At 35.3% G+C, this 10,479-nt stretch overlaps 1 protein-coding gene across 3 annotated transcripts; it reads right to left on the reverse strand.

Moving 5' to 3' along the window:
* Positions 1-1,158: 1,158 nt before the first annotated feature.
* LOC129899344 (anthranilate synthase alpha subunit 2, chloroplastic-like) lies at positions 1,159-10,054 on the reverse strand. 3 transcript variants are annotated; one of them, XM_055974281.1, is made up of 11 exons: positions 9,764-10,054; positions 8,349-8,533; positions 7,706-7,895; positions 5,790-5,941; positions 4,767-4,882; positions 4,427-4,673; positions 4,291-4,347; positions 4,008-4,160; positions 2,493-2,573; positions 2,143-2,229; positions 1,159-1,688 (listed from the first exon to the last, which is right to left on the reverse strand). In XM_055974281.1, exons 1-11 carry the CDS (start codon positions 9,933-9,935, stop codon positions 1,365-1,367), a joined length of 1,764 nt encoding a protein of 587 aa, XP_055830256.1. In that variant the 5' UTR covers positions 9,936-10,054; the 3' UTR covers positions 1,159-1,364. The 3 variants fall into 3 exon arrangements, with proteins under 3 accessions (XP_055830256.1, XP_055830255.1, XP_055830258.1); XM_055974280.1 differs by having other exon boundaries at positions 8,349-8,542; XM_055974283.1 differs by lacking the exon at positions 9,764-10,054 and having other exon boundaries at positions 7,706-7,884; positions 8,349-8,438.
* Between the last annotated feature and the right edge of the window lie 425 nt (positions 10,055-10,479).

Below are 10,479 nucleotides of genomic sequence, written 5' to 3' on the forward strand. Positions count from 1 at the left end.
ATAAATTACATATATATTAAAGTTGAATTAGAATAGAATTAGACACGAATGAAATGTGTAGCTAATGAAAAAAGGCTTGAGAATTAGACACGAATGAAAATTGTAGCTAATGAAAAAGCCTTCAGTGATGTGTTTCAATAGTGTTATCAAACTGAAACCTGCATTATGAATTAAACTTGAATGAAAAATGAATTAAACTTGAATGAAAAATAAATTACATACATATTAAAGTTGAATTAGAATAGAATTAGACACGAATGAAAAGTGTAGCTAATGAAAAAAGCCTTCAGTGATCTATAGAAATACAAAAATGAATTACATACACACTAAAGTTGAATTAGAAGAGAATTAGACACGAATGAAAAATGTAGCTATTGAAAAAGCCTCCAGTAATCCATAGAACACAAAAATGAATTAGACTTAAACTAAAAATAAATTACATACACACTAAAGTTGAATCAGAAGAGAATTAGAGACGAATGGAAATTGTAGCTAATGAAAAAGCCTTCAGTGATGTGTTTCAGTAGCGTTATCAAACTGAAACCTGCATTATGAATTAAACTTGAATGAAAAATGAAAGAAATGAAAATTAGTAATAAAATAAAAAATTATGGAGAAAATTTCGCATGAATATTGTTGAATAGCATACTATTCGTTGCTCGTGTTTGCTTCTTCCTCTTTTTGGCTATGGAGAACAAAAAGTTTTCTTCTGAGAAGTGAAATTCCACTGAATACACTTCACTTAATTCCAAAATTGGAGTACAAATGTTGTAGAAAGTCATGGTTGAGAAGCTATGAAGCTAAGTATTGCCCTAGTTTTGGAGAAAATTATGGGTGAAAAGATTAGAAAGAATATTGGTGTAGCAAATTTGGAGAGAAACAAGGGAAGAGAAAATAGCGGATGAGTTTTAGAAGAAATAATTTGCTATATATGGTTAAAATAATTATGTTGCTCTATGTGGTAAATATTTTTTGAATATTGTACATTTAGGTGATTTACCCAAATACAATTGCCTTGATACAACATCATACCCAGTGCAGTTCCTCGAGTGGGTCTAGAAGGGTAGGATATAAACCGACCTTATCCCACTATATAGATAGGTTATTTCCAATAGATCATTGGCTGTGCTGTAACAGTAGAACAGCAGAACCCCCAAAAAAGCCAAAATTTGAAATCAATAGACAGCCAGAGAAGTACAGTTGATAAAAGCCAATACTGAACCTATGCAACAATTCCGACATTGGTGTGATTTTCAGTCACTTGCCAACATAACGGACTAGCCAGAATGAAAACAAACTTTTCTACATCCATCAAGAAACGAAATAATTGACGAAACAAAATTCGACAGGTAGGACTGCATCTATTATTTGTCAACAAATGAGGACTCTGCAAGATCAATGGCACGGACAAGAGCTGCAGCTTTGTTTTCGCATTCCTTTTGCTCATCAGCGGGGTCACTATCAGCCACTATACCTGCTCCAGCTTGGAGATAAGCAACCCAGTCTCGTCGCTTATCGACATCCTTGTACGAGTACATAGTGTCATAACGCGTTCCAGTTGGAAATACAATGGTTCTTAAAGCTAAGGCAATGTCCATTTCTCCGGTAAAGGAAATGCCTCCAAATCCACCACTGTATGGTCCACGCCTTGTGATTTCCAGCTGATCAATTAGCTCCATGGCTTTCACCTGTACCAAAGCAAGAGGCATGAATTACTTACGCGCCCTTCGTGAACACAAAAAATTAAAACTATAACTATAAATTCCTTCATGAAACACCTCAAAGCATATCAATAGTTCTTACATAATCGTACCAATATTAGCTTCATCCCTCAACCCCCTTCACCCCTCTTTACTTCCAGACAATAATAAGTGGTTCACTTCTTAATACTTGATTCAAAAGAGACGATATGCATAAACTTTCCGTTCAGGATAGGAGAATTGATTATCAACATCTCCAACAACTTATCAAATTCAGTGAAGTGGCAAAACCATACTTCCAAAGACTAGAGGTATCAGTTTGGCCACTTCCCGATTCCCATAACTTATGACATTAGGGCAGCAGAAAGCATCCAGAACTCAAATAACTGACACAGCTTATTCAAATAATTAATGTTGTAAGAATACAAGATAATTATAGAACCTTAGGCGCTCCACTAACGGTTCCAACAGGCAGGGCTGCACGCAGAGCATCCCAGCTACTCAAATGGTCGAGTAGCTCACCAGTAACCTGCAAATTTTGGACAAAAAGCCAGACAAATCATTACATTTCACAACATCCAAGCCTTAGTGATGATTCTCTAACCACTGAACTATGTAAGAAAGGAAGGAACATAATGCATAACAACAAGTGTTATTTGTAACTGGCACTTCTTTCAGGAAGAAAACTTTGTTGCACTCAGGCAACATACCTTAATGCAAGTAACATATAAGACCCCAATCCATGTAAAGGAATAGCTATAATAAAATACAACTCATAATGCAAGAACTCACCGTGGAGCTGATGTGCATGACATGGGAATACCGTTCAATGTTCATTAGTTTCTCAACTTTCACCGAACCAGGTTTAGAGACCTGAATTAAGAACTGAAGTTGGTCAAACATGATTGTAGTGAAAGTCAGCTTCAATAAAATGCTTAATGATTCTAATATGAGAATTTATCTAACAAAGAAAATTCAGTAGGTACCAAGGAATTCAAATAAATAGAAGTTCAGGGAGCAACAATGCCAATGCCTAAAAGGAGGATGAATTGCTTAAATACTGTACAATTATTAAGTTTAACAGCACCATGCCAAGAGGAGAACTAATTGTCACAAATGCCTAGCATCTAAGAGCCACATAGAATCTTGACTCAGCATCCAACAAGCAAGATGTATGTTAATTTCCCATTGGTTTATGCATATCTCAGCATTTGACAACGCATGTTAAGATTATGCACCTGAGTATTAACTAGCTGCATGGACAAAAAGAAGCAAGCTCAATACAGGAGCTAAAGGAAACATACTAAGCCGGAGAATTCCGGCAGTAAGTTTAAACTGAAGTGAAATCTTAGTTAGGACACTAGACAATCCAAAACCTAAATTGCTCGGACTCGGGCGTGGGTGTTCGATACGAGTATGGATCTAGAGGTTGGATCCTTCATTATCTAAATTTAAAAATTTGGGGGTACGGATCTAGGTCTAGGTACGGGTGAGGGTATCCAGCTAAAAAATAATTCAAATATCTGAAAACATAGATACAGATATATGCCTAAATTATGATAGACTCTTTGAAAGGAAAGGAATGCACGAATTTTTAAGAGCAAGTTTGAATCTGTAATCATTATAAAATACAGATGCATCACCTTACTGTCTTTTTAGTGTAACATGGCTATCACAAATGATAGAGGCCATGATAGACTTCTTGAGCTCATTGCACATCCAACAGCTATGTTGACTATAAATATTTTTAAAGCACCTTCTAGTTGCTAGTTTTTTAACACCAATATCTTTTACCATTAAAATAAAAAAGCATATGCCTATTTATGATTTCACCCTATCTTTTGTTTTGATTTCTGAAATCATTGGATTTGTCTTGAATTTCTCTATCAATTTTGGTCATACTAACTAAAACTGATTGACCTGATCCAGTATAGATGCCACACCCACGTCGTGTTGACACTGGTACGGCACCATAAGTGAAGAATCTTCGCAACTTGGTCAAAAACAAGAACAAGATCATTACATGACAGAGAATGAGATGCTACCTACATATTGACAACCTTAACGTATATAATTAAAGGTCAATGTAGTACAGAGGAAGCAGGAAGATATCAAAAGTAGCAATAAGCAATGTGAAGATGAGAATTACAATCAACATGACCAATTTTTTTCAGTTGTCCAATTACAAGACCAGACGTAGATTTATCGAATCTTGACATATAGAAGATTATACACCACACCTCTAATAATGCAAAAATTCCATTAACCTATTGAGAGATATAAAAAAGGAAAATTAGGAGTGTTAACCTTTCCAACATCATTTCTTCCCAAGTCAACCAGCATTATGTGCTCTGCACGCTGTTTCTCATCATTCAAAAGTTGATTTTCCAACATATAATCTTCCTCTAGTGTCTTACCTCTTCTAATAGTCCCTGCTAGGGGCCGATTGGTAACTGTTTTCTGGATTAAAAAAAAGAACGGTTTTAGATTATTAGCAAAGTTGTTAATGGTAGAGAAAATGACAGATGGAATTTGGGGTGAAATCGACATGCAATCTGCAAATTAGAATGGAGAACGTCAGTTGATTTACCTTCTTCACTCGAGTAAGAATTTCTGGACTAGAAGCAACAAGTATACACCCCCTTGCCTGATCAGAACATATCCTTTGTGAGAGACCTAGGAAAATAAAATTTGAAGAGTCAAAGTCTCAAGGAAAACAGGCATACCTGTAGATAAGTCATATAAGGACTTGGATTTACGATTCTTAATGCTCTGTATACTTCAAATGGATCTGCAAATGTTCGTCTTTCAAACCGTTGGCTAAGAACAATTTGGAAAATGTCCCCAGCCAGGATATGTTCCTTGGCCTTTAAAACAGCCTTCTGGTAGTCTTCGCTTGTCATGGTTGACTTTTTCAATGAAGTACCAAATAGGCTAGTATGAAGTTTTATCGACCCTGAAGCCAACCTAGGACTAAAAGAAGAAGCCAGTACAACCAAATGAATGAGAGGAAAGGAAAAGTAAATAAGGTAATTATTATTGGAAGAGGAAGTGAAATTAACTTACGGTACAATATCATGTACTCTAGACATCAATGCTTCTAATCTGGTCTTACCATCATTGTAGGCCTCCTCTACTGAAGCAAACCGATCTAACCGCACCCAATGTATAACAAATGCTTTCTGGTATCGAGCAGAAATATGAGTAATGGACCATAATACCATATAAAGTGAATGATACTTATCAGCTGCAAATATTGATTGCTCTAAGAACTAATTCATACTGGTTTTTTATTAATTACTAAACAAGGAGCATTTTCCCCACAAAGATAGGGGTAAGGTCTACCTACATCCTGTACTCCTCAAATCCCACTTGTGGAAATACACTGGGTATGTTGTTATTGTTGCAACTAAACAAAGTGCATTTTGATTCAAAAATTGATGATTCAGAGACACTAACTACTAGAAGTTGATCATGAAAGTAAGCATGTAAAGAAATGCACCTTATGCCTAAGTCAACGCTAAAAGCTAACTCAATTCTAAAGCTAGCTCAAAGGGTGAGCATTGCCAAACAATAAACCATTTCCTCTACCAACGTGACACTTAACATCCCCTCCTCCTCATAACCAGGACGCGACATCATCTGAAGCATGGATGACATAATATGGGTACCCAACATTGGGTAAACCAAGAATGTAAATGATCTAGCTCTCACACCATGTTAAGAAATGGATCTCGTACATAACTCAACCTCAAAAACTAGCTCATAGAACGAGAATTGTCCAAGAACATATAGGAAGACAAATTGCCACATTCACCACCGATGTGGAATACTAACAACTCAAATCAATATATTCAAACCCAAAACATTCAATGAAAAATAAAGAAACAATCCACAATGAATGGCTGAATATGCATGACAAATTGAAGAAGTACAAAAAGTAAAATCGAAGTATTAATATTGAAGCACTTCAATGAGAGGTAAAGCATATGTTCATGAACCGGATAGGCCCTAGGAAAAAAATAGGTTAATATAAATCCGGAAAACAAAATAAATTGAAGGTTTGTTGGGGAATGAAAATTAAACTACCTTTTCCACATGATCAAACACAATCACATCATCATAAAGACCTAGATGAAGATCAGGAAGGTTCCTATCATCCATGGGAGCATTTGAGAAAGGTAGCTTCTTTTTCTCTACGTAACGCACGGTATCATATGAGAAAAAACCAACCCAACCTCCTGCAAAGGAAAAACTACAGCATTAGGTATAGTTAAGTTACTCTCTTCTCAGACGAGATTTGTGTATAGAGGTATCAATTGTCATATACATTCTGAAACCTTTGAGCCTAAGCTTATTCAACACATAATCTCTCTTCATCCTTCCCTCTTTCCAACTTCTGTTGATGTGGATTCTTACTTTATTCTAGATTTTTCAGATTAAATTCTTACTTTATTCAAATATATGAAACTAGCATATTTTTCAATTATTACACTCCTTAAATTGATCGTACAAATCAACAAGACAGTTTTTTCCCTCTCTTCCTCTTCCATTCTCCCACTATAAATTAGAGTTACTAATAGATTTTTCTTTATGTGTACACCATCTTAAAATGGGATTCCATTTCCCAACACTTCTTTCTGCTTCATGTTGTGAGAAATCAAAACCATTTAAATGTCTCTTGAATTACTCTGTCACAATAACTAATAAACAAATTATTTTTATTTTTTTATAGATTTTATCCTTCCCTTTACTTCAACGGAAAAGGTAAAGATTTTACTATCCTGAAGGTACATATAAGAGTTTTACATCAATAGAATGGATGCACTGTACTACTCTTATTAAGTAAACTATAATTAATACTATTATCACACAGAAAAGAATCATTCAGCTTACAATTATTCTCAACGAGTTTTTTTCTACTTTGAAGACGATTTTCTAAAAAATAGCATCATTAATTGAAGAAAACTACTTTACAAATCCAAAAAAGAAGTTGAAATAAAAGAAAATGGATAGAGACCATGAAAAAATTGGGAAAAGATGTGACCCTTGTTTGAAAAAATGTTGCTAAAATTCAGATAGAGAGAACACATAGAGGAGATGGATATTTCTACTTATTAAGGATTTTAAAACACATGAGTGAACCAAAAAAGAAAAGAAAGAAAAGTAGAAAGGAAAAGAAAAAGAGAAATATCAAAGGAAGAAAGACAAAAAAGAAGAATACAGCATCAAAACAGGACCAAAAAAGAAAAGAGAAAAGGCAAACAAGAAACTGAAAAGGAAGAACAGACACAAAAAAGCAAGATTATGCTCCTGCGGAAGTATCTACTCGTTACGGAGCAACAGAAAAGAGTAATTTAATGAATGAAAAGCATGGGATTCGAACCCCTTGACTCGGGTTAACAATGATGCATGCAGCCACCTATACACCAAGATGCTCTATTGAACTTGGGTTCCCACATATAATTTAAGTATGTTGTCCAAATAATTTTCAGTGCTTTTACATAGTCTAAGGAGGGGTGCATGGGTTCTCGTAAACATGTATTGCTCCATGTACATCCACCACTACATAGAAGGAAATAGAGGTCTTCCTTCTATAAGTTGAAGGAGTACAAAAGGTCTAACAGTGAGTAAATGTCAACTATAATACTCCTACTCCACAAGTAAAGACTTTTCAAAACATTTGGCTATTAGAAGTGAAATATTTTCCCTCCATCATTAAAGGCTTAAAGCTTTTGTCATTCCTCTCTAGCCAAATATTCCAAAGAACACAAGTAGAAATCGCATTCCAGTGATGTCTGCTGCCAGTGGATAGAGATTGTCCATTCCAGCTACTTAAAGCCAGTTTGATGCGCCTGGCATGACATACTGAACTCCAAAGATAACAAGGAGCATTTACTAGATTTTTCCGGTAAAGGTGCAGTGAAGCAATAGATGATTCGTTGAATCAAGCTAGATTAGTAATAATTCTAATAAACTCAAGCAGTTCAAGTATAATTTACTACCACAAAATGCTTCAGGAAGCTCATCTATGCATTGAGGTTTCCATCTTTCCATAATCCTACGAGGAATGCTCATTGGATCTTCCTCAAATTCCTCTGTTCTGCTTCCTTCAAGGTGATCCATAATTGTCACCATGTTCTCTTTTGCAACAATTTCCATTGTCGGCTGGGCCCCAATCACACTGTATCGACCCTAGCATAATTAACTCATCAACAAACATAGCAAGGTGTAATCAAGCAAGTAACTTTTTTGGTTATTAAGAATCGTGCTCGATGCAGGTAGTGCAGGTAATGAGAATACAAACATCAATAATTCCCCATGTGCTCTTCTTTTTTTTTATGACAAGGAAACCCGCAGCCGATACCCTTTGGGTGCGTTGTGAATCTCAGTATTCCCTCCTTCCTGAAGAGGACTTCAGTATCACTAGTTTGGGACAAAAGAAGTTTATCTTTGTAGATTTTGCAACTGAAACAATTTGATTTATTTTTAACTATAAAAAGTTCTGAGTTATAGTACTTATACATGGTTTCTGAATATGGTAATTTCATTTCAAACCCATCATTCATTTAAAGACAGCAATATAATTTCCTTTGACTATTCCAGTTTCAATCAAGGAACTAACTGGAGGTAGAACAAGGAGCTTACAACATTAGAAGCTTTCAAACCAGGCTCTACAGACTCGAACAAGAAGCTTGGAGCTTCCCTATCATCTTCCTTCACTAGACAGCGGTAAGCAAGGACCGGAGTTAAGTGATCGGAGAATATAGACCTGTAGAGGGGGATCAAATTCCCTTGCTTGGCGGCCTCCTTGAACTTCACTGAATCTTCCACTACACAAACTAAACCATCTCAGAACCAGAAAGCAGCCAAAAGTTACCATCATGAAATTAATGTCTGGCAAATTAAGTTAGTGAATAGATATGCACTATTAAAAGTAGTGCAAACATAAAAATTGTCCTTGACACTGTCTATATAGATATTACTTAATATTTTTTATTCATCTCCTAAACGGGGTAGTCAAAACTTGAGGTAAGCTCCTTTCTTGGTCGATTTCAAAAGTAAATGTACTCATTTAGAGGAGCGAGGGGCAACTTGATATTCTACGCATTCAATGTTATTCAAATTGACTGCCACATAGGATCAAGAAATGCAACAGTAATCTGCGCCCAGGGGCAGATCTACATGGAGTTCAGGGGGTCGCATAAAAATTGCACTGAGTATATAGGATCAAATCTATTTTTAATGTGTATATATTTAATATTGAACCCCCTCAACACAAGTAAGGGGCTTGGTTCAGCAGCTATGGGGGTTCAGAGCTTAGTAGGCGTGCGGGTTCGAATCTGGCTAGTGACATTTTTCAATGTTTTAGCTTCAGCATTTATTTATTTTCCTAAATAAATGAAACTCCTTCTTCTTTGTTATAATTGTCTCGGTGCTAATCATGTTTTATTTTTATTTATTCATTAAACCTAATTATTAATTGCTTACTTAAATTAGTGATTGAAATCTGGTACAGTGAAGAGCTAAGCTATAAATTTTGGTTCCTTGCTTGTTCAATTCTCCTAAGTTCTAACTAACTTTTTACTATACCTTCAATACTGAAATCAAGTGTAGCATGTCATATTTGATCCGACCCATTCATATATGATTTGACATCCTTATTTGTCAGCACTATTTAGCATGTTCTTTTTTAACACATACTAAAAATCCTTAATCCACCTCTATATTAAATGTGTATAGCACGTCCTCGGGAAGGAAGCCGAACTTATTAACAGTTGAAAAGGAAGGTTTTTGGAAAATAAATATTAATGCTAAAGTTCCAGAGAAGCACAAAAGGCAATGACTTAAACTTTTGGATCCATTTCAAAATCAAATATATAGAGTTGAAATTTTTTTTGAACAAAAAACATTAATGCCAAATATATAGCTGAGTAACCAATGCAGAACTCTAAACTCACCGAATTAAAATCCTAGAACCATCCCTGAATTAAATAGGCATAGAGGATACTAATGCAGCGGAATTCATTAAATTCTGGATCTTAAACAGGTATAGAAGTTACCTAATGAAGGAGGACAAACGGCAGCGGAGCATTTGAGAATCGGAACTCGAGCAGCAGCAACAGGGTAGCCGGAGAAAGAGAGCGAAGTAGCCGGAAGAACGGAAAAAATGGAGGAACGGTGACCGGAGCCGGAGAGAAACGGTCGGTGGTGAGATAGGGCTAGGGTTTTCATGACTGTTCACAGCATTTGAGCTTTGAAAAATGGTGGAAAAATTGAGAAGGAAATATTTGAGGGCTATATATAGGATAAAATTGTGTTTATGTTGCACAAGGGAGTTTGGGATTTTAGGTATTTGGTGATGTGAAATTGTTTTTGCCAAATATAGTCAACATAATAAAAAGTCATTAGTTTTCTAAATTTTAAATACTTCTTCCGTTCCTTTTTACTTGTCAAATTTTGACTTGACATATTTATTAAGAAAACAATAATTGATATAATGAGTTTATCATTTTATCTCTATTAATTGATAGAGTTTTATGTTGTAAAATAGTTTGTGAGTTTGTGGTTGTCCATTATCACTTTCCCCTACCCAATAATGTTTCTTCTACTTTTTTCCGACACAATGATGCTGTCACTTAATGGTCATCATTGTATTTTTATTATTATAGCTTTCTTCTTAACACATTCGGCTATAAATAGTCTTATGTGTTATGGAATTAATACACAGATTCTATCAACTCTCTCTTTTTCTTATTGTCTCTCTTTCTTATTAATT

This window comes from Solanum dulcamara, chromosome 8, assembly GCF_947179165.1.
Source record: "Solanum dulcamara chromosome 8, daSolDulc1.2, whole genome shotgun sequence".
Lineage (NCBI taxonomy): Eukaryota > Viridiplantae > Streptophyta > Magnoliopsida > Solanales > Solanaceae > Solanum > Solanum dulcamara.

Coding starts and splice junctions, on each gene's coding strand:
- LOC129899344 (XM_055974280.1), bottom strand. CDS start 9,935: ATGAAAACCCTAGCCCTATCTCACCACCGACCGTTTCTCTCCGGCTCC. Junction 7,896..8,348: donor GTTTGAAAGCTTCTAATGTT/GTAAGCTCCTTG, acceptor TAATTATGCTAG/GGTCGATACAGTGTGATTGG. Junction 4,674..4,766: donor AGAGTACATGATATTGTACC/GTAAGTTAATTT, acceptor TTCTTCTTTTAG/TCCTAGGTTGGCTTCAGGGT.